The sequence below is a fragment of the Ascidia mentula genome, chromosome 1 (genome assembly GCF_947561715.1).
Source record: "Ascidia mentula chromosome 1, kaAscMent1.1, whole genome shotgun sequence".
NCBI lineage: Eukaryota > Metazoa > Chordata > Ascidiacea > Phlebobranchia > Ascidiidae > Ascidia > Ascidia mentula.
The window spans coordinates 3,219,683-3,241,777 of NC_138566.1; the positions used below are offsets into that span (position 1 = coordinate 3,219,683).

A 22,095-nucleotide genomic window follows, 5' to 3' on the forward strand; every position below is an offset into this window, starting at 1 on the left:
TTTTTCTAAATGAACAAATCAGTTGACATCAATCCTTAAGGGTTTGTTGCTTTATTGAAATCATTATTTCAGGCAAACTTTACTTTTTGTAGAAGTAAATTGTGTGGAACTTGCGTCAATATCTTGTATGGTTATTGACTCGTGGCAAGGTGGTTTTGCAATCAGTATTAGCGGCACTCCTCATCAATCAACCGATGACTGGGAAGCAATAATAATGTTCCCACAGTAAGTATTACTGAAGCATGGTTATATATTTTGCGTTGGTTAATTTTAACAATCACTGATCTAACATTTTTTTTTTGGTTAATACCCTACGATAGATTAAATGTCCGTTTTCGTATGGTGCGAAAACGATAATTATTCGCTTCAAAGGCGTTTGGCAAAATCTTCTCTTAGCGCTCGAGCCATGCAAGTAGTGATTCCCAAACCCGATCTCCTTCATACCTTTGGACATAATATGATAATTAGAGTTTACGGTGTTATAAATACGTGTGCAAAATACGCATTGAGAAGCATGGACAATATACCCCACCACACTGTTTGCAGACCCATCAATGAAACCGCCCAAGTCACCGCTATGAGCACAAATTCTCAAATTACCGGCGAGAATCGACAAAACCTGACCTTGGACGCCATGCAACGTTTGACCAAAGATGTAGAGTTTTCCTTTGTGGTGATTCTCAACATGGCTGGTTTTCAAATTCAACGACTTGTCAAACGTAAAACAAACATATTACTGGTTTAGTTTACATATAAAAGTTTACGTTGTCGGAATCTCCTGTTTTTTGGTCAACAAAGACGATTTTTTTATCAACCACTTTTGCAAGATAATCTCGTTTATGCAAAAGTGGTTGGTTTGGATAAAGTCTTATAGTTGCAAGACTACCAATTTTTTTTAAGAGCCTAATTTCCATTTTTTGACATCATTTTAAATGTTTTTTTTTCTATATTTAGAATTATTTAATTAAATCTGGACAATGGTCGGGACAATGGTTTTACTGCGTTTTACCAACTGCATTATAAAAGCTGGCTTTGCGTGGATTTTTCGCCCTACGGATGAACCTAGCGCATATCTGTCGTTTCAAAGATAATCTTACCACAATATTTTGCAGTACCCGTCACATTCTATCTGCATAAAAACGGTGATTTGTCTTGTCACAATTCTCCCGCTATTGAAGACGCCAATCGATGTGAACGTGAGTTTTTGTACAACTTACTGAAAATATGTTGATTGTTAACTGTGGAGTACACAGTATATCAGTCATCATACAAGTTTCAAAAATTTCTGTTTCATTTTACACTTGCTAAAGTTTTGTACGATTTCATTGTAATTAGGCTACTTGTTCAAAAAGTTACCTATATTACCGTTTTTTGTGACTTTTTCTGCAATAATAGTTGTATGGCGTCATTATCAAGGTCAGACCATTAGACGTATCTGATCAAACTTAAATATTTAGAAAAAGTTTTACAATCAAAACATTGACCCACCTGAGTCTGTTTTTGAAATAGTTCTTGAAGGGTCGGAAGGATACACAGTGAGTTACGCTGGATGGTTTCGTCCGAATAATGACTGGACTTTCATTGCGAAGATAGACAAGGAACAAGACAGGAAAGGTTACTTTGAAGATTGGACGATAAAAGTGGTTTTCGAAAACCCGGTCGCGGAAGTAAAGGTAATTTAACTTCACAATCGCTCTATGAAAACCTAATAAACTGCATAGATCAACTCCCAAGCTGTCAGATCAACAACGGAACATGCTGATAATATACCAAATGGAATATTTTAGCTCTTTAAAGCGTCTGTTACCCGGTACAAATACAGCACTTTAAATCAGTAGGCAACCTACCAACTTCTCATTTCAGCCATACAACTTTGTGGCCTCCAATTCTTACCGCAATGGAAGAGTCTGGTTCTTTACCGCCGCCTCGTGGAACAAAAAGGTGCAGGAACTTCATTTGGGTTTCCAAGCAACCGTCAAAGGCCGACCACACGAAGCATCCTCAGGTCGTAATTCGCGGTTGTTTTTAACGTTAAAGAATTGCATTCGTTTTACGAGGTGCTCTTTATTTTTCTTCTTTACCACGCAAATACTGCGTTATGGTATTTTTTTTAAAGTTTTTAGGCAGCTATAAAGTGCATTTTGATATTCTTGTAATTGTCAGAGACTTCTTCAGATTTGTGAAAATGATTTATTGTTTCGTCACACAGCGGAGGCATATTTGTGTCGCGACGGAGTTGTTCCGACCCCTGACATCACACAACCTTTCTTCGCTGATACAGAGTTGGATAATGAGCAAATAAACTCCACAGCTCGCTGTAGAGATGACGCAATCCACAGTCGCTTGCCTTATAAATCGAGAATAACAAATGCCAAAGATTTTAAGCCGTCAAATGGTTTGTTAAGTTCTTCCACAAAGATTTTAATGTGATTTGAGGTTTCAACAAGTTTATACCCAGTTTCATCCACTGGAATATTGTATAAATTACAGGATTAATTGTTTAATCGTTAAAATACAACAGAATATTCAATTTTGTATATTATCAATAATTTGTTATGATGTAGAAACGTCCGACTAAGTTTCTTCAGAAAGTAAAGCACATATATGCCAACTGAAATACATTCCTAATGCAAACCTTTGATTTATAATACCTTCCTTTCTTTCTGGTATTAAACATCTGAAAATATAGGTTTTAGCCTGATATACAGTACATGGTCACAGCAGGTATCAGTAAAGAACAATAACTTGTTCTGTCACTATTGATTTACGACAAAAGTGGTTCACCCGTTTTTATTACGTCATAATAGATGGCACAAAATACGATTACAACGAGGTGCTCCACAAATCGATCCTCTTCTACGAAGCTCAAAGATCAGGAAAACTTCCTCCTAACAACAGTATCCCATGGAGGGGAGACTCCGGACTTAAGGATGGTTGTGATGTTGGACACGATCTTTCTGGTGGATGGTATGATGGTGCGTATGGTTGCTGTGGTTAAATCACATTTGACAGCCAAATGTCCAATGTGGTAGCAGACGGTAGAATAGCTTGAAAACGAAAATTTGTTTTGTTTTTGTGTGTGGAGTTCTGCTATGTAAACACTTACTTTCTTGAATGTGATTTGCCCAAAGGAAGGGTCACTAAACTGCGGTCTGTCAGAAGTTTAATTAACCCTGGTCCATTATGTCCCAAATTTACAACTTACTGACCACGCGGCTTTCAACTGGGGTAAAAAGAAAACACCAACAAAATTCCACCATCTTTTGACCAGCTGGCGACAATGTGAAGTTTGGATTTCCCATGGCCTATACTGCTACTGTTCTTGCGTGGGGAATGATCGAATACAGACAAGCGTATATCGATGCCGGAGAATGGAAGAACGCACTTGATATGTTGAAATGGGCGACCGACTACTTTATAAAGGCTCACACGCAACCAAATGAACTCTATGTACAGGTGAGTCCTTCAATGGAAACACTTCGGTGCAAAGTTATTAGATGTTTTTGTTAGAAACTGTACAGCATATTATCATTGGCTTTTCAATTGAAAGTTGTCACCTCCAAGCGTTTCGTCCATAGGAAATACCATTGCTAAACGGGTAGCCCTTGTATTTCGAAAAAAATGACAAAAAGAAGGTCGCTATATTAAAGTGAATTCAAAAACAATTCATCAATATCCCCATGAATACATACTTGTCACTAGAATCTTACGTAGGTCGGCGACCCGGCGTATGATCACAGCCACTGGTGGAGACCGGAAGATTACGTCACAAACCGGAAATCGTATAAGATCGATACCGAACATCCGGGAAGCGAAGTCGCTGCAGAAACCGCCGCTGCTCTCGCGTCCGCTTCCATTGTCTTCGAAGATGAAAATGCAAATTACTCTGAGCTGCTGGTAAAACACAGCGAGGAACTTTATAATTTCGCCGATAATCACAGGTGACTCTATATCATATATTAATAGATGTTTTTGTATAGTTATACCCCCATTGGAGGCGCTCTATTTCGGGAATTTTGCCGTACAAAAAAAGTCTGTCATTTTACAAACAAACAATTTCATGTTTCATACATATTTTATCGGTGACTCATGTGTTTTTTTTTCAAACTGTTCCATTCTTGCTCGGCAATTTTCCTAAAAATACCCAAGTATATTTTAGAAGTTTATTACATGTTGCAAGGCGCTAGACAATCCGTAATTTGCCACCGCATTGCCGTGAAAATAAATCAGCCAAATATCGTTTTTTCACTAAGGGAGAATTATCACGTATCAGTGCCAGCAGCCAAACATTTTTACCGATCTTGGAGCGGTTTTGACGACGAACTTCTCTGGGCATCCATATGGATTTACAAGGCAACTGGGAATGATTTCTATTTAAACCAAACTGAAGATAGATATGATGAATATGGCGCCAGTGCAGTTCCCGAAGAGTTTTCGTGGGACAATAAATACGCTGGAGTCCAGGTGAGGACCGTTCTAATAACAACAAATTCTCTTTGCTTTGAATGTCAAAATTTGTGTTTGTACGGCAAAATATTATACGGGTTTTTTGGTTTGCTTACGATCCATCGGTTTCTAATAAACCAAGAAAATAAGAAATGAGCAAAAAAAGCCAAAAAAGGGTATGTACACGCACTGTTTCGACCCGTAAGGTCTCATGAGTGCAGTTGTTGAGTGGCACTGTGCTAGTGGCAAGGTAATAACAAATTCAGAATTTCAATGTAACAAGAAATTCTGTCAAGGTAACAAGAACGTCGTGCCTATTGTGTCGCCAACGGCAAATTTAATGCCAGGGTTGTCTTTAAGCTTGTCGGGGTATGTAATACCTCAACCCAGCCGATATACCGGACCGTTGTGTGCGATGAAAGCCCAACGGATCTCGTTCTTGGCATCATCTTGAGATTTTTACACGGGAAAATCCCTTACTGAATTTTAAGCCAACTGCCTTTGTAGGTTCTCCTTGCTCAAGAGACGGAATCATCAAAATACAGAAACGACGTTGCTGCGTTTATAACCATGGCAAAGGAATTGCAAAAAACACCTGCTGGTCTAACCTGGTTTATTGAATGGGGACCCAACAGATACGCAGGTGATTAAAGATAAGGAGTTACATAAAAAAAACATGTCAAATTAATCGTAAAAAGGATGGATTCTGAGTTTTTTTCGGCTACGAAAGCGGCTATTCCCTGGACAAAATATTTGCAACTATAACAACTTTAAAATTTCCAACCAGCCTATAAATTTTTTAGGCTGATTTCTAATGTTGTTTTTCTCGTTGGTGTAAGATCTGATCTTATTGCAATATTATAAACACTTTTTACCGTGACAAGTGAATTTTCTGTTTTACGTTTGCTTGGTTTGTCACGTATACATTTCGGCAACTTGTCAGTTAATATGTGATAAGTGGAAATGTCCCAATGGGGTCCTAGCAAAGGTGTTCAAACAAATTATTACTCAAAAACGTTTGATCCCCTTCAGCCAACTTCGCTTTGATTGCTCTCATGGCATCGAAACTTGACCCGGAAATGCCAGAACGCCAAGATTATCTTTCGTACGCGAAGCAACAAATTCACTTATTGCTTGGATCTGGGGACGGGAAGAGAAGCTACGTTGTTGGGTTCGGGAAAAATCCCCCGAAGCATTATCATCACAGAGCGAGGTAAAAAGTCAACAATTAATAGAAAACAGTACTTAACTTTAATTCTTTGGGAACTTGAACGTTGCAGAATGTTGAAAGACATGTGAGGAAAAAAACACCTAAATCAGATAATACAATATGAAAAAAAGTTTGGTCAGTTATTTTTGCAACACAAATATGGCTCAAAAGTGCAAAATCTAATTGTGTATTGTTGCATTTACGTTCACACAAAAACGCAAATATATTAAGGACATTATAGCATAATTTTTCCTGTCTTCTTTCGGGTAATAAGTGACAAAATGGTGCAACTTCTATTCTAATTTGAAATGTTTTTATGTTTACCATAGAGTATTTATTTGTTCTCATTAAAACTGCTGGAGGAAATTTTCCCAAAACCTATTTAATTTATCATCGCAGTTCGTGTCCAAAGTGGACGCAACGTCCGGTTACAGCTTGCACCTTCGATTCCTTTTCCACTCAATCCCGGAACCCACATGTGTTGTACGGAGCTCTTGTCGGAGGACCTGATGTATCCGGGAACTACAAGGACGTAAGAGACGATTACAGAAGGAATGAAGTGGCGACAGATTACAACGCAGGTTTCCAATCAGCGGTCGCAGGTTCGTTGGTTTTCAGAAGTTCGGGCACCAACTGTTTGCTACAAACAGTGTCAATTCGACCCGCGACTGCTTACTAAAGAAATTGTTTTACCGTCTTTCCTTTTCAAGCTGCGTCATGTTAAGGGTTAATGCGTCACAGTTTGGATAAAAATGTACCAATTAAACAGCAATTGTTCAAGAACTAATTAAAAACGTGTTCTTGTTTAAAACTGATTTGTCTTGTTAAAGCTAGAAATTGGAGCCTAATTTTTCTATTTTGGTGTGGATAAAATGTTTAATTTGGTCTAAAAAGGTAAAAGTTTTTGACCTGAAATTTTTACATCAAAAAGTGGAATTGCGAAGAAATTATTTTAACGACATATTTCAATGTTAGAACAAGCGTAAAAATGGAAAAGTCATAAACAAAATCATTGAAATGATATTTTGCAGGTCTGAAATTTTTCAACGAATGAGATTTGGAAGAAAAAGATACATGACCAAATTCCAAAACATCTGCAGTTGTGTTTGTTGATGTTATAGCATTTATTTTTCTTTCCTCAAAATTGTTGTTTTTAAACTATCTGAATTATTTGTTATTTTTTGTGATAACGCAATGCACGATTTTCTTTGATTGAAAATCTGAAATTTGGAAAAACTTTTGTAATAAATTTCCGTGTTTCACCAATTAGTACGTACGTCACTGACCGTTGGAGATTCATCATATTCTCATTTTATATTTGATTAGTTTTACTTTTGATTGCTCTACAAAATAAAAAAAATAGAAAATTTGCCGCATCAATGCGTGACGACTGTGACTCACTTTTACCCAGTGATGCGTAACGGAATATGGAAAGTGGGGAATTTATTGAAAATAAATATCTTTTATCGAAAAAGTAATTAGCAATTCATTCATTCGTGTTTTTAATTGAAATTAATAGTGTTGGTTTGCTACAGTATTTCACGAAAAAAAATTTTGAGGCTAATTACATAAGGCCAAACAGGGAAGCTAAGTTTAATAATATATGTTTTTACCCATCCATTTGTTTTTTGGTAATTCAGCACTAAGAAAAAGCATATTATTTAACTATTTCATGGTCTATTTACAGGTGCTGTATCAAGCACTCGTAAGATAGTAGTGTAGTTGTGATAAAATAATAACTAACATCTGTTCATGGCCGAACCTGGCCACCTTAACTTTGCCAACAAAAAGAAAAAGAGATTTCCGCACCCTGGCCATGAACAGGATGGACAAAGGTACAAGTATGCGTATGGAATTCCTCGTACTGACCAAGGACGGAGATCTTCTGTGAAAGAGTCCGATGATGGAAATTTATCGCAACCAAGTAACAAGACACCCGTTATTCTGACAAAACCTGCAGAAAAACCTCAAGGCAATTCAGCTGCATCAACACCAGATGGCGATGGAAGCACATCTTGGCAGGAAATATCTGTTAGTCCATCAACTGCAATAGCACCAAAGTTGTCAATGACTTTTAAAAAGTCTCCACAGGCTGGCTCTAGTGAAAAGAAGCCTGTCAGTGGCAGAACATTGGCTGATACAAGATCAAAATCAGGAATATCTCCAAATTTGGTGAAACAGAGTCTTGCACAGGCAAACAGTAGCACTTCTGGTTCTCCCACAGGCCAAGGTGAAAATGCCAACTCAGGAAAGGGTAAAGATACCACAAACTCAAGGCCAAGTGTAAAAATGCTTGATGCTGCTTTAAATTGGAGTGATGCTGGAATTGAATTACTACAAGAGCAAACAGACTTTTTGGTAATTGGAGTTATTGGTATGCAAGGTGTGGGAAAGTCGACCATAATGTCAATGCTGGCTGGTAATCAATTAAGTGACCCATCAAAATCTCTGGTATTTCGCCCCCAGTCTTTGGAAGTAAGAGAAAGAGCAGGTCACATGACTTCAGGCATTGATGTGGCCGTCACTCAGGAACGAGTGATTCTGCTTGACATGCAACCAATTTTAAGTCCTTCAATGATTCTAGAGCAACCTCAACATTTTAAACAGGCATCTGAATATAACAATGGATCTGTTAATGTGGAAACACAGTCTTTACAGCTCTCTGCATTCCTTTTGACTGTTTGCCATGTTGTGATTGTTGTTCAAGACTGGTTTACAGACTCAAATATATTTAAATTTCTGCAGGTAGCGGAAATGCTAAAGCCAGTTACTCCACCACCATCCCACGATAGCGCAACAACCATTAAACAAAATCCCTCTGAACTTCAGCCTGTCATTGTGTTTGTGCACAACAAAACTGAGTCGAGTATGTTTAACATTCGATCCATTTCTGCTATGAATGATGTCATGTCAAATTTTGTTAACTTTTCTGGACTTTTTTGCAAGTCGCACTTTTCTCTTGCTGATTGCAATCTCTACCCGGGCTTGTCTTCACTTGTAAACCGCGCTGATGAAGTCAATTCTTACTTATTCCCTGACATAAATGATGTGGAAAATGAAGAAGAAAAATCTGATGTGACTAAAGTGTCATATGACCCAGCTGACCAACAATTCCTCTCACTGCCTGCATATGTCGGTAGACCGAGCACTGTTTTGCTTGAAAACTGTTTTCGTAAGATGATGTTGTCCATTCCTCGCCACTCAATTACCCACCAAGTTTTGACTGAGAAGAACTGGTTTCATTATGCTGCTAGGACTTGGGACGCAATACGAAAATCACAGCTTGTTTCAGAGTATAACAGATTGCTTGCTGGTTAAAATAAACCCAAATGGTACCAACATGTCTTGGGTCAGAAATCATTGAGTTTTTACATTAATGTTCTGATGTATTTGTTACACAATATCGGAATAACTTATAATCAGCAAAGCTGTGTAAAATCATTTTTTAAATGAAATGACACAGACCCAAGACATGTTGGTCGCAAAACTATTTGGCTTTTTATGGGACAAGTGTCATTATTTAATCTGGTACTTAATTGCATATTTGGTTCTGTCATTTAAGAACATTACACTCATATTGTGGTTGATATTCAATGACACAATGCTTATTGTTGTGACTTGCTGAAAACAGTACTGAAAGTTGTGTTTGAGTTTGTTATTGTAACACTTGTGTTTCTTCATGGTGCATTTAAGTCTGTGCAGATGTTACAATGTTATCGATTAAAATATTTTTTTTTGTTTTAGGTTTTTCGTGTAAACGTTTATTTAGATTTGATCAACTTGTTATGAAGAAAATAGAAGATAACATGACATCATGACAAATGGTAAGTTTTAATACATTTACATTCTTCTCACCACAAATTTGATATTATCTGCATTCCACATGAACGTTTTGGACTGAAACAAACATATGCATAGATATTTTTTACCATAAATAATTAAAAAATGAGTAGATAATAATTTGGATATGCACCTGTGACCTGTTCTATTTGTCCCCTGTAAAAATGATGTCATAGTCATCGGTCCGTCTCACATTGACCAACGAAAGACCAACAATATGACGCACATCGAAGATAAAGTGGTTGACACAACGTTTCAGCAATCGCCCAATGCCTCTCTCTAAATCTTTGGATCCTTTGCATCTCTACTTATCAACTAACATCCGAATACACGATTAGTTTGGTTTATGCCGAAATTCACACTTGCCAACGTGTTTTCCGTTGAATCAGGCGATTCAGTCGGCTTTGACTCTCCACCTCTTAGACATTAGATTGATTGTCAAGAAAAGTAAAGATAGGTCCAGATGGATTATGGAGATAATAATTTACGTTTTTTTCCCGTAAACATCTGAATCACAAGAGACCGGTTTATGCATTTTCGTAACTATTTTTGGACTCACCGAAACTTGATAATTGCGCATCGAAACACGTGATTGTGTTGTCCGTAGGCAAACGAACGGCGGCCCCGTAAATTTTATTCTATTCCTTTCGCTACCCATGTGTAACTTTGGTCTAGTTTGACATAATTAATTTTGTGCAAATCAAAGCTAGTAGTTGCTTCATTGTGTGCATACATACAGTCTGTTCGATCAGACGATTTATAAATATTCGGCCCAGCTGTAACCCGCACATACCATCCCTGCGTGCGTAAATCCAACATTGCGTAAACAAACTGGTTCGACGTCTTAACTGTAATTTCGTAGAAAATCCCACCAAACATTTGCAGCCAGGTTTGCTTGTTTCATGTGTAAATAATTTTAAGTGCCTCCCAACGAGATTGAGGCAGATAACTGTACAGTAAACGTTTGATTGCTCGCCACAAAACATGCATATGACCAATAAGCTTACAGCTTGCTCACAATGCCACAGTCATTGATTTATCTAATCCTGTCAGGATTGGCTTATGATTTATTTAGATTGTAATCGTTCCGCTGGTATATATACTCGCGTTATAATTCACCTTCCTCAATTAATCAGAAAGCACAGGCGTGAGGCAGACGGAAACGGTAGTTAGCAATTTAATGCTTCCTATGTATACGCGTCTGCGCCTTTGTTTTTGGTTGTGTTCAAGAGTGAGCAACAGCTCCCGGATCGTAAACGCTTATATCATCTCCTTACGACAGCTCAGCAAACACTTCCGTTGTAACTTGGTTTATCCGTGTGGTTCTATAAAAGTTGGCAGAGCACCGCGATCCACTCGTTAAGTAGATTTTACTGCGGGACTTTCGGGGTGTTAACATTTTGTGGTGTTTGCAGTGTATTCCTTCGACGGGCTGTTGATATTTAGCTTACTGGTGATCTGCACTTGTGCGTATTTGAGGCGAATACCTCGTCTCAAACAGTGGATGTTCTCTGAGAAGAAGGGATTTTTAGGCATCTTTTACAAAGGTCAGTTTATTTATGTATTAAGAAGTGTGACAGGAGGTATTTTTTAGTGGGAAGATTTTGTGGCTTCCTATGTAGCACTTTTGTTAAGACCATTTGTATTGTTTTTTTATACATGAGGAAAATTAGAGTTTCCATCATATGTTTTATACCAACAGGATAATTTGGCTCTAAAAAAAAGTTACTAAAAACCTTTTTTTTTTCATATTTCAGTATCATTTTGCAGCATAATTTTTTATATTTTCTGCGATATAACATCATGTCTTTTAAACACTGGGTTTGTAAAATTTTTCACATAATTTTCAACAGCTGCTGTAATCGGAACAAGACTTCACATTCCAGTCGCCCTTGTTTGTGTTCTGTCTGCACTTTACCTTATTCTCCTAAAATGACCTCGGCAAACGTTGCAAAGATTGGCCTTTCCATATTTCTCTGCCTTGTATTTTTACTTTCCACCATCAAGGCCCACGTTGACTACGACCACAGCGGATACGTCATGTACTGTCCCTGTATGGGACGGTTTGGAAATCAATTTGACCATTTTCTTGGCTCTTTGAGCTTTGCCAAAAAGTTGAACAGAACTTTGGTGGTTCCACCTTTCATCACTCACGATTACCGATCCCGGAAGTATGGAAATGACTTTGTTCCATACAGAGAGTGGTTCAACTTGGATGCTCTCAAGAAATACCACCGAGTGATAGAAATGGACGAGTTTATGAAAAAAATGGCACCAACTCTGTGGCCAAAGGAGCAGAGAACTGTATACTGCCACCCGGCGGCAATGGAGCGCAGTGACGACCAAAAAACTTGCCCGGCAAAGTCAGGAAACCCATTTGGCCCCTTCTGGAACAACTTCAACATTGACTTTGTACAATCTGAGGGTTACCCTTCCTCCCTGAGCTATGGCTCTGGAAAGCATCAATGGGATGAGGTTTATCCAGCTGACAAACATTTGCTGCTAGTGTTCATGGGAGCTCCTGCTGCATATCCTGTTCGAGAAATGGATCGACATTTGCAGCAATACGTCGCGTGGTCCGACAAGGTTCAAAAATTTGCTGACAAATTTGTCTCAAAACTAGAAAGTCCCTTTGTTGGAATCCACCTTCGAATAGGTGACGACTGGAAACGTGCATGCGAACATGTGGGTGACAGCATTCTTTACCCCTTTATGTCATCACCACAATGCGTTGGCTACAGAGGCCAGTCAACCATTCCATTTACCAGGGAAATGTGCTTTCCCAGCAAAAAAGAAATACGCCAAAAAGTCATCGCGTCGGTCAAAAAGTTCAATGCCAAAACGTTGTTTATTGCAACCGACTCCGATAGCATGGAGGATGAATTTAAAAATTGGTTCTTCGAAGAAGATTTGAATGTGAAAATAGCCAGAGTTGATCATGATTCCCTTGCATCGGATATGTCCGTTTTGATTGAAGCAGATGACTTCATTGGTAGTTGTGCATCATCCGTTACAGCTTTTGTTGTCCGCCAGAGGGAGCTACTGGGTCTTTCCAACAGCTTTTTTGGACTGTCTGAATCGGATAAAATGCACACTGAATTGTGAAAAGCTTTACTATGTTTTACTATGTTTCTATTTATGTATGTTTGTCCATTGTGGGTATATCTTACATATATGTGGTTCAGTTATTGCACAGGATTGTGTTTTAAAAGAAAACTATGTTTCATTTTTAAGTTTCCTTTTGTTAGTGTAAAACAGTAGATTGGTTGAGGTGCTTAAAAATGCTTAAAAATTGTGTAGTAAGGCTATATTTCACTTGTCATGAACTTTGTATTTGCTCAAGAATGTATTTCAATATGAATATACGGCATGCATATAATTTGTCACATTTATTGCAGCAGATAAAGTAAAGACAGATGGATAGTTTATGTCAAAAAACATATCAGACTCAAAAATATATTTCAATTCAATAACACTGCATAGGTTACCAATGTGTAGTTTTACAACTGTTGATTTAGGATGAACCCATCAGAAATTGAATGATTTTATCATCACTTAAAGAATTAATTGTGTGTGTAATATAACATCCTGTAGGTAACCTATCGGGTTTTTTGAATGCATTTTTAAAGAATTTTACACCACTACCAGTTGAGGTTTCCAACCCACAGCTGGAACAAAAACACAGAACATCGTTTTCCGTCTGAAGGAGCAGCCACTTTCGGAGGTCTTTAGAAGAAAATGTTGCAACTTTAGATGTATGTGAAAAACAAAGCATTTGTAAAGTGTCACTACGAATTTGTTGTAAGTCTTGACACACCCAGCAAAGTGATGCAAAAATCCAATTGTGACACAACAAAGTAGCCAGGCGCAAAAATCTCATGTAGTTTTTGCTTCTTAGGGAAATGCACATTCCTATGCTGGTTTTAACAGGCTGCATTTCTCTTAAACTGCGAGGGACTTTCATTAAAACTTCAATGAAACTCTCTGAAGAAGTGTGACACTGAAGAATATAAACTGACAACATTTTAAGGCAGGACTTCTGTAGTGATGCAGACTCGAAACAAAAATCCATTTGGCAATAGGTGTCCAATAAAGTTTCAAGGCAATTCTTTGTGTGGTTTGTGTTAATGTAAATGTCAATTGCCAATTCTGGTTGAACAGTTTTCCTGTACGCTGCATAGCAATAAAAGTTGATGCATTTCTCCAACATTGTGCTGTACATCTGTGGTTCAGTGTATTGCAATTCTTGTATCACAGCATCTTGGCGAATGCTTCTCAACCTGTATATAGGGATGGATGTAGCTAACATTAGGGTATAGACAAGTTAACATATTGTTGCAATAGGAATAATTACAACAGTTAAATAGGCATTCAAGAATTTTTGGACGTTCGTTTTTATCAATTGTCTTAAACACTATAATTTATTTAACTTAAGTATTTACATTACTTGAACATGTTTCTTACCTATCAAAAATGAAATCGTAGATTGTTACAAAACTAAAACCAGGTAAAAACAAAATGTTGTTGAACAAATAATCAATTGTTTCGAGAAGAACATTCATTGGACGGAGATTGTCTGGATGGCAAACAACCTCCCCAGCTGCTGATCTGTGAAATTCCTTCACGCAGTGACATCCTGCTTTCTTAAAAAATGTAATTTTGTGACAAATAACACACAGTAGTATGTAACACAATGGTCAACAAACAATATAAATTGTGGAGGGAAAATGTCAAGTGTTAGCGGAAAACCTTCTCTTGTTAACAACAAACGAATTCATTAAATTGTTATAGGGGTAACACAAACTTTGACCGGGAAAAGAGTCATTTTAGAGCACCGTACCGTTTCCAAAGCATGAAATAAGTGGTGCTTCTTTCTGAATTCGTACTCTTTTGGTGGACACATCATCTTGCATCTTCCGACTATTGATTGGTAGGCGGAAGATTGACCAGCTTCGCGCATTTTTTTACCTTTGATTTGCATGCATACAGATATAATGGTACAAACGAGTTTGTGACAACCGCAAGCTTAAAAATGTATGATTTTTGTGTCGATGGTTTTAAGAAAGGTACTTTCCCTGATCTAAAATTTATCCAAAACCGCATAGTTATAAAAGTTTCTACTGCGACTAATATCTGTTGGTTTGTTGATGTAAATTTAAACTGTTATTGAATGCTGATTTTTTAAGCGTATTAGCAATACTTACTACAAATTTATGTGAAATGCAAATAAAACGTGCTTTTGCAACAAAAAAAATTATTGGACTTTGCGGGAACGGATTGATACAGTTATGTGTAAAGTTATTCTTCCAGCGAAGTTTCATAAATTCACGTGGTAATAATGCAGATATTCTGTTGACAAAAAATTCATGTTCAAAGGTAGTCTAGGAGCAGAGTTTGAATCTTCTTCCAGTTCTGATAACAGTGACGAAGAAGAAACAAATAACCGCGCACCCAATAACGTTCTGACTAAATCAGTTGTGCAAGTAAGTTTAATAAAGAAACATGTTTCAAAAAATTTCGTGCTGCTTGGGATATCTTTTTTATGTTTGTGGTATCTTATTTAATGAAGAAAATTGAAGAGGAGAAGAAAAAAGATATAGATTTGGAAAAATCATCAACCGCAACCAAGACTACAGCAAACAGGTGATTATGGGGCCAGATTGGAAAGTTTGTTTTTTTGCGCGAAGGATTTCGTTTAGGCGATCGTTAATTGCGCGGACGATTTTTGTATGTTAATGCATTGGCTAATTAATATTGCGCGGATTATCGGTGAATTTTCGCAAAAGTGTGCGGAGGATGTATCGACATTTTTTCCAGTCTGGTTATGGGACAGGATTGTTTTTCAGTCCATTTTCAGGAGTTTTTTAACAACCAATGTCTTTGCCGATCATGGTTTAAATTTCTCAAGTTTTTTTTTTGTATTTCAGACCATCTTCATTAAAAAAATCAAAGCTCAGGGAAAAATCATTTGTGCAACCACAATTTAGCCCTCTTGTGGCAATTGAAACCAAGGTTAGAACTTATTTGTATCATACAATATTTCAATTAAAACTTCTCATCATTTGGCAACTATAAAAATTGTAGCTGCAACAAGAAAGACAACTTGCCAAAGCAATTAGGAAAGGTGATATTGAAGAAGCAGTTTCCATTACTGATAATTTGTGTGAGAAGGACTCAGAGGAACAAATTGAGAAGTTGGTGAAAGCAGAAGAATTTCTTACCAAGAAAAGGAAAAAAGAGGAACTAAAAGTTTCCAGAAAAAGAAAAAAACTGAACTGGACGTAAGAGACATTTTTCAATCACAAATTGTCGTTGTTGTAATGTTATTTGATGTTTTACAGGTTTGAAACCAAGAAACACTGGGAAATGAAAAGTAATATGTAAAAAGAGTTCTAGAGGAGATGGCAATAATCAAAACATCACCTTTATATGTGGTTGTGGCCCTCGAGCAAGCAATCATTGTGTTTGTACAAAATGACGGAAACATTTTTACGTACAATCACGATTACAAATCTGCAACTAAAGCAGCTGAACAGGAAGTGGACAGTGCAGCTTTTTCACCAAACCACAACTTTTTTGCCGCTTTGTATTCTGATAAAACATTGACAGTGTGGCGTGTTGAGGATGATGGGAATGGATTTGAGCAACTTTTCATGGTTGATGTTTGCCGAAGAGCAACTTCTGTTACTTTTGATAGTGATGAGGCGAGTGTTTATGTTGCAGACAAAGCCGGAGATCTCTATCTCTACAAGCTTAAAGGTAAACTATTTAGAGGTTTTTATAAATAAGTGTTGCTTAAGACAAATGTTCATATTTTTATAGCACGAGGTCTTTAAATTAAAATACCACCCACTTTAATATGGCATTAAGTCCAATATTTTATGTATTATTTTCAGAAAAACCTACATCAGAAGATATAGAACCGGTGCTGGGTCATGTGTCGATGCTCCTTGACCTGGCAGTGACAGAAAAGTTCATTATCACAGCTGATCGAGATGAAAAGTTGAGAGTTAGTGACAAAAAATCACCATACCTCATACAATCCTTTTGCTTGGGCCATAAGGAGTTTGTCTGCAAAGCAATCTGTTTGGATGAGAAAATGCTGCTGTCTTTGTCGGGAGATGGAACTGCAAGGATGTGGAATTTTGTAAGTGGAAAACAATCCCAAGTGCTGGAGATTGTCCAGGACATTGAGCAGGAAAGTGATGATATACAGGATGGGAACACCAACAGCACTAAGTTGGTGCCATCACTAGTTGCATTCAATTCTACTCATAATCTGATCGTTATCGGATGCATTAAAGACAACAAATTGGGGGTGTACAAGATTTCCAATAACTTGCTGCAGAAAGTGTATGACATCAAAATTTCCGATTCTGTGAGCATAGACTTTGACTGTACGTCTTCCATACTGTATGTTCTTCATGAAACAGAATCAAACTTGCAAGTGACAATGTTTAAATGCTCATATGATTCCTGCTCTGTGAAAGTATGCCAAGAGTTAACCAAGCTCAATGTCCATCTTGCAATGGAGAAAAACTACAAAGTTAAATCATACGTTGACTTATTTAAACCCCCTATGAATGGAACCAAAAAATATGTTGACTTTTTTAAGAAGAAAAATGAAGGAAAACTGTTTTGCAAACCAAACCCCAAGAAAGCGAAGGTGGCCGATGACCAAAGCTAACTGGAAACCATTGTACATTACTTGTTAAAAAGATTAATTTGCACAGAGAGGAAGTCATGTTTGCTATTGATAAATATTGCTGGGTGTTAGTTTATTGTAAAACATGTAAACCCTGTAATTGTGTCATCTCGTGTTTATTTGTGTTGAGCATATGTTAGTCTTTCGTCATCCAATGCAAAAGAAAGCAATAAAATACCATCCCAAGAACCACATAATTGTGCTTGCAGTAGACATATTTATTGCATTAACATCTTCAGAAGTTCAGTTTGAAATTACAATATACTTGAAGGTTTACTATATGTACTTCTACTTGAGGTTGCGCTGCAAAACTTTTAACCAGCATGTTTACATTTTGCAAGAAAGATGGCGTCAAAAGCAGGTACTACAAACCACAAGCAGCATATATAAATTTTGATCAAAAATTTGTTTTGTTACGTCTCCGCTTGTTGCTACTACCAAATGTCAAATATATTTCTACTGCGATAATTTTGCTATTTTTATAAAAATGTCTTTTGTCTTAAATCAATCCCTAACAATTGTACATAAAATAAACACCAATATGTCCAGTCTTATACAGTAAGCTTACTCATGCTCAATGGCAATGCACCACAATTAGACCACAAATGCCAGCACATGAAATATACACTTTTAAGGCAACTAAAACTAATAAATACCAAAGGTAAGATAATAAAACCCTAACAAAAAAATTTAAAATTTGGCCAATTTACTTTCTCTCAAATGAGCTTTGTGTTAAAATTTCGCTGGCCTTTCTTCTTCCCTGCTGTGCGTGTTCTTCTGACGAGTTCTGCATTTCCTCAATCACGGAATGAAAATTACCTTCATCAGTGATAGGTATGTCCAACCTATACAAGTAGAACTAAATCAATCTGATGTCTGAATCAGCGTATTCTTACACGTTATCACAGCATACTACACATTAAATCACAACTTTACATGAAGTAAAACAGAGGTCAGCAACCCATAGTTCCAGAGAAACATATGACTCTTTCCCCTCCTGTTATGAATTTATAGAGACTGAAAGCTCATTTAGGAAAAAAACAAGAAGCATTTTAAAGTTATTGTGCACTTGGCTATTCCTGTGGGTTTTGCAAGTTTAACAAAAACAAACTGATTATTTTGGTTCTTGGGTAATTGGCTCTTTGTAAGGCAATGGTTGCTAACCTCTGCTCTGAACATTAATACAATTTGTATCAAGATTGTTGTCAAGAAAATTCAAAAAGTTTGCTAGTACATTATATAATAAAGCAGCTAAATGAAGTTGACCCATACCCTGACACCTCGTTGAACAACTGGAAAGGCCCAAGGACGTCTTTTGAACCTAAGTTGGTGAAAAACTTTGAAATGTTGTGGCAGTCGCGTAGAAGAAATTCCAGGGCATGCGGATGTGAAGGTTCAACTGACTGACTCACATCAATCATCCAAACCTAAAAAACAGTTCTTCTTACAAATCTAACTTTATTTGCAGCTGGTTTTTTTTTGTGTCATTTGTCTGTCTTTGACCCATTTTTTTTAGAAATGTTACAAAAAATAAAAGCCATTTCGGACACAATGTCCCAAAGGAAATTGACGGGTAGATTATATCCATATTATATCGTAAATGACCAAAATAAATTGACAATTTTGCACACAATTAATTCATTCACATGAAGTTGTATTCATTTCAGTGAGAACTAGGCTTCCGCATGTTGTCATCATTTACCTGAGACAATTCATTTATTGCCCAATGTACTTTTATCCTTTTCATATTTTGTTCAACAGTGATTCATTGTGGTGATGTCAGTTAGTTAGAAAAAAAAACTTGACAAATAAGATCAACAGAAAGATGTACGCGTACAGTGCATTTATTTTTACCTTGTTTTCGTGCCATAGAAGATTAAATTCACTGAGATCAGCATGTACCAGTTTGCAATTGTTGTACATTATTTTCATCATGGAAAGGACCTGTTGATTAAAGTGTATTTTTAAGCCTTCAATACATCACATAACATTAACTTAACATTGAAAAGAACACATATTTAAACAGAACGACTAATTGTACAACTAATTTTTCAGGCAACCTACTGTCACTGCAATAATTGGAGTTCACCTGTTCATAAGCAGAATTTTTTTGTGATGTTGTAAGAATGGCTGCTTTGAGTTTAGGGGCCGGTTGTTGGTCTTGTCCAATGAATGACATGACCAGAACATGTTTCCTCAGAAGCACCACTTGAGGGCAGGCTATCCCAGCTTCGTTCATTCGATTAAGATTGTGCATTTCCTTCTCAGCCCACATGTGGATAATCTTTCTTGGATTTAACTTTTTAAATCTGTCTTTGAAGCGGTAATCGTCTTTTATGTACTTGTCCCTTGCTTTAAACTCATTCAAAGTGGTTTTGAAAACCTGTGAAATGTGTCTGTTGGTTATTATGTACAATCACACATTCATAGTATGCGTTGTAATCATAAAAATGCAAAGTTTGCAAAATATTGACAATAAGTTTTATTGAAAAATAAGAGAATTAAATTTTAAGTTGAACTTTCAGCTTTAGTTTACGGTACATTGTCTTTCTCACCTTCACAACACATTCTCTGGGTACATTCAAATTTGCCAGTTGGTCATTGTTTGACGAGCTTTCAGAATTGATGATGTCACCCCCATCAACATGTATTACAACTGCTTCTTTACCAATGCTTATCACGCCATTTACTGATGCAATAATTCCACGGTCAACGAGACGATGAAGTATAAGACGAGTTTTTTCATCCACAGCATGCTCGGCCGTGTAATGCTCCTTTTCTTCATGAAGGCGCTGCCCTCTGTAAACCACAACTAAGTTTATACATAATTTTCAGCATTTCGCAGTATAATTAGATTAAATGCTCGTTTCACTTTCAACAACTCACATTATTGACTTCATTAATCATTTGATTACAATAATACTGTGCAAAAAACTTAAATTACACAGAATTGAAAAGCCAATGCTTATCATTATTGTAAAAAGTTCACACACAGCACTAATAATAAACACAGCCATGTCGAAACGTTTAGCATATCAGCTATGTCTTTCCTGTTGTTTATTTGCTTCCCAAAAACATTGTGGCTTGCAAAGAATTTATAAATAAAACGTGTTAACAAAGAACCTTCTTTGTTCTGCATAGGCGTGCTTCTTCAGGCTGTTATATATCTTGTTTGAAAGTTGAATGTCCATTCCTCTTGCATCTCCTGTCTTAAATTCTACAGGAAATGAATCTTCCAGTCTGGCAGTGTTTTTTCTTCCAGAAATTTCCAAATCATGTTTAGTGACAACTTCCTTCCCGAACATCACATAACCTGCGAAAATGATAAATCGATCCAATTACGTAACATACAATGCAATAAATATCTCATGAAATAAATATTATTTGAATGTTAGTTATTGCACTTCAAACACTTTGGGAATCAAAAGATAAAAGATTTACCTTTGTCATTTTTAACTTGCAACATTTGTGAGCTTGGATCTTCACTTCCTTTGTTTACAACTGCTTCATCTTCTGCATTGTCATCACTATCGTCATCATCTGATGTAAATGTTTCGTCGGTTCGATAATTGCTGTAGGTTAACCTTACCTAGAAATAAAAAATAATATTAAAAAAAACTTCCAACAAACAAATAAACAAAAAAAAACACTTGAGGACAAGATTATGTAAGTGCACTAAAAATCTAAACGAGAAAAAACAAACAAATAAACAAAAAAAAACACTTGAGGACAAGATTATGTAAGTGCACTAAAAATCTAAACGAGAAAACTAATAAATCTAAAAAAGGAATTATGTAAAAAAGGTATATATATATATCTACACAAAATTACAAGCATTCAATTTACAATCACATACCTTAGAATTTTGATTTAAATTGTTTTCCTGGCGAGTTAAATACTGGTTATATTCCTTGTCTAGTTTGGCTTGCAACATCTGAGCAATGATCAAGTCATTCGAGGTATCTTCTTCAAAACTTGCAGCTTCCCCGCCAACGACATTTGATTCTTCTGAGAGAAAAATACTTCTGCAAAATTCTATTTACAATGGTATGATTTTATTTGCAGCCATAATTAAGTTCAACACTTCTCCAACGGCCCACCTTGAACTGGCAAAGCAACATCCGATTTATTATCTTCTGCTTTTTGTAATTGGGTGGCTAATTGTTCACTCATAACCTCTTCAAAAGAAGTGTTCTGGTAGGGAAATATTTTGTTGTCTTTCAATCCCCATGGACTTGTGGGTTGCCAAGGGCTGTTTGGTGGTGTTTTTAAATTTTGTGAAATCTTTACATTGTTGTTTGCTGGAATAGGTAGGTGGTTTGATGCTGGAACTTCTTCAACAGCTATACCGGAGTTGGAGGCCATAATTTCAGGCTGTAGTATTGGACCTTATTGCTTTAACTTCCAGTAGCTAACCTATGTTTTATTGGCATAATCTGTGATGAAACAAATTATATACTATGTTGATTAACTTAAGAATATTCACAGAATTTATACAATGTAAAGCAACTCCAAAAATTTTCATAGAATATATGTATACAATGTTTAACTTCAAATTTTTGTAGAATGAAAAGAAACAAATACCCCTATGTCATATGAAGCAAACATAAAATTAGTGTCAAAACCAATGACAAAACACAAGTCTATCTCGCAAAAAAAAACTTTTTACCATGATTAGATTTCAACCTTGAATTCTCCTAGATCACTTACATTTTCAACTAAACATTTGTGTTCGCGTGCACGTTTCAATGCCGGTCAGTTTTCATTATGACGTCTCCGATAAACATTACGTCACGGCCAATCAGATCAAAGTTTCACGGCGGTTGTGCAACAGCTGTCAAGGGTTTGGATTTTTGTGTAATTGTCTTTGTTATTTCTAAAAGATTTTTTTTGT

The 22,095-nt window shown here is 36.7% G+C and overlaps 6 protein-coding genes across 8 annotated transcripts; 4 read left to right on the top strand and 2 right to left on the bottom strand.

Moving 5' to 3' along the window:
* The first annotated feature begins 514 nt into the window (after positions 1–514).
* Positions 515–6,710, top strand: LOC145917859 (uncharacterized). Its single transcript, XM_083003156.1, has 13 exons — positions 515–719; positions 1,113–1,196; positions 1,510–1,673; positions 1,864–2,008; positions 2,210–2,395; positions 2,808–2,975; positions 3,272–3,456; positions 3,715–3,941; positions 4,254–4,464; positions 4,954–5,089; positions 5,479–5,659; positions 6,056–6,258; positions 6,688–6,710. Exons 1-13 carry the CDS (start codon positions 515–517, stop codon positions 6,708–6,710), a joined length of 2,118 nt encoding a protein of 705 aa, XP_082859282.1.
* Positions 6,711–7,350: 640 nt separating this feature from the next.
* LOC145903290 (nonsense-mediated mRNA decay factor SMG9-like) lies at positions 7,351–9,395 on the top strand. The gene has a single exon (XM_082991368.1). The coding sequence runs from the start codon at positions 7,409–7,411 to the stop codon at positions 8,972–8,974; it is 1,566 nt and encodes a 521-aa protein (XP_082847494.1). The 5' UTR covers positions 7,351–7,408; the 3' UTR covers positions 8,975–9,395.
* A 1,516-nt stretch (positions 9,396–10,911) lies between these two features.
* LOC145903320 (GDP-fucose protein O-fucosyltransferase 1-like) lies at positions 10,912–12,869 on the top strand. Its single transcript, XM_082991398.1, has 2 exons — positions 10,912–11,043; positions 11,350–12,869. The coding sequence occupies exon 2, from the start codon at positions 11,429–11,431 to the stop codon at positions 12,599–12,601; it is 1,173 nt and encodes a 390-aa protein (XP_082847524.1). The 5' UTR covers positions 10,912–11,043; positions 11,350–11,428; the 3' UTR covers positions 12,602–12,869.
* A 7-nt stretch (positions 12,870–12,876) lies between these two features.
* On the bottom strand, positions 12,877–14,465 carry LOC145903364 (germinal-center associated nuclear protein-like). The gene is made up of 3 exons (XM_082991445.1): positions 14,337–14,465; positions 13,961–14,139; positions 12,877–13,776 (listed from the first exon to the last, which is right to left on the bottom strand). Exons 1-3 carry the CDS (start codon positions 14,454–14,456, stop codon positions 13,011–13,013), a joined length of 1,065 nt encoding a protein of 354 aa, XP_082847571.1. The 5' UTR covers positions 14,457–14,465; the 3' UTR covers positions 12,877–13,010.
* A 351-nt stretch (positions 14,466–14,816) lies between these two features.
* Positions 14,817–17,190, top strand: LOC145903330 (tRNA (guanine-N(7)-)-methyltransferase non-catalytic subunit WDR4-like). Of its 2 annotated transcripts, XM_082991416.1 has the most exons (5): positions 14,817–14,979; positions 15,066–15,139; positions 15,424–15,508; positions 15,581–15,777; positions 15,838–16,020. In XM_082991416.1, exons 1-5 carry the CDS (start codon positions 14,863–14,865, stop codon positions 15,878–15,880), a joined length of 516 nt encoding a protein of 171 aa, XP_082847542.1. In that variant the 5' UTR covers positions 14,817–14,862; the 3' UTR covers positions 15,881–16,020. The 2 variants fall into 2 exon arrangements, with proteins under 2 accessions (XP_082847542.1, XP_082847534.1); XM_082991408.1 differs by lacking the exons at positions 14,817–14,979; positions 15,066–15,139; positions 15,424–15,508 and adding an exon at positions 16,393–17,190 and having other exon boundaries at positions 15,640–15,777; positions 15,838–16,255.
* Positions 17,191–17,893: 703 nt separating this feature from the next.
* On the bottom strand, positions 17,894–21,633 carry LOC145903157 (serine/threonine-protein kinase RIO3-like). 2 transcript variants are annotated; one of them, XM_082991240.1, is made up of 9 exons: positions 21,302–21,633; positions 21,058–21,209; positions 20,643–20,790; positions 20,325–20,514; positions 19,757–20,000; positions 19,291–19,584; positions 19,056–19,145; positions 18,474–18,628; positions 17,894–18,046 (listed from the first exon to the last, which is right to left on the bottom strand). In XM_082991240.1, exons 1-9 carry the CDS (start codon positions 21,564–21,566, stop codon positions 17,908–17,910), a joined length of 1,677 nt encoding a protein of 558 aa, XP_082847366.1. In that variant the 5' UTR covers positions 21,567–21,633; the 3' UTR covers positions 17,894–17,907. The 2 variants fall into 2 exon arrangements, with proteins under 2 accessions (XP_082847366.1, XP_082847360.1); XM_082991234.1 differs by having other exon boundaries at positions 21,058–21,236.
* Between the last annotated feature and the right edge of the window lie 462 nt (positions 21,634–22,095).

Coding starts and splice junctions, on each gene's coding strand:
- LOC145903320 (XM_082991398.1), top strand. CDS start 11,429: ATGACCTCGGCAAACGTTGCAAAGATTGGCCTTTCCATATTTCTCTGC.
- LOC145903290 (XM_082991368.1), top strand. CDS start 7,409: ATGGCCGAACCTGGCCACCTTAACTTTGCCAACAAAAAGAAAAAGAGA.
- LOC145903157 (XM_082991234.1), bottom strand. CDS start 21,566: ATGGCCTCCAACTCCGGTATAGCTGTTGAAGAAGTTCCAGCATCAAAC. Junction 21,237..21,301: donor TGTTGCTTTGCCAGTTCAAG/GTGGGCCGTTGG, acceptor CATTGTAAATAG/AATTTTGCAGAAGTATTTTT. Junction 18,629..19,055: donor TTCTATGGCACGAAAACAAG/GTAAAAATAAAT, acceptor ACTGTTTTTTAG/GTTTGGATGATTGATGTGAG.
- LOC145903330 (XM_082991408.1), top strand. CDS start 15,898: ATGGCAATAATCAAAACATCACCTTTATATGTGGTTGTGGCCCTCGAG. Junction 16,256..16,392: donor CTATCTCTACAAGCTTAAAG/GTAAACTATTTA, acceptor TATTATTTTCAG/AAAAACCTACATCAGAAGAT.
- LOC145917859 (XM_083003156.1), top strand. CDS start 515: ATGGACAATATACCCCACCACACTGTTTGCAGACCCATCAATGAAACC. Junction 2,976..3,271: donor TTCTGGTGGATGGTATGATG/GTGCGTATGGTT, acceptor TCTTTTGACCAG/CTGGCGACAATGTGAAGTTT. Junction 4,465..4,953: donor ATAAATACGCTGGAGTCCAG/GTGAGGACCGTT, acceptor CTGCCTTTGTAG/GTTCTCCTTGCTCAAGAGAC.
- LOC145903364 (XM_082991445.1), bottom strand. CDS start 14,456: ATGCGCGAAGCTGGTCAATCTTCCGCCTACCAATCAATAGTCGGAAGA. Junction 14,140..14,336: donor TATTTCATGCTTTGGAAACG/GTACGGTGCTCT, acceptor ACATTTTTTAAG/AAAGCAGGATGTCACTGCGT. Junction 13,777..13,960: donor TACGATTTCATTTTTGATAG/GTAAGAAACATG, acceptor CCCTATATACAG/GTTGAGAAGCATTCGCCAAG.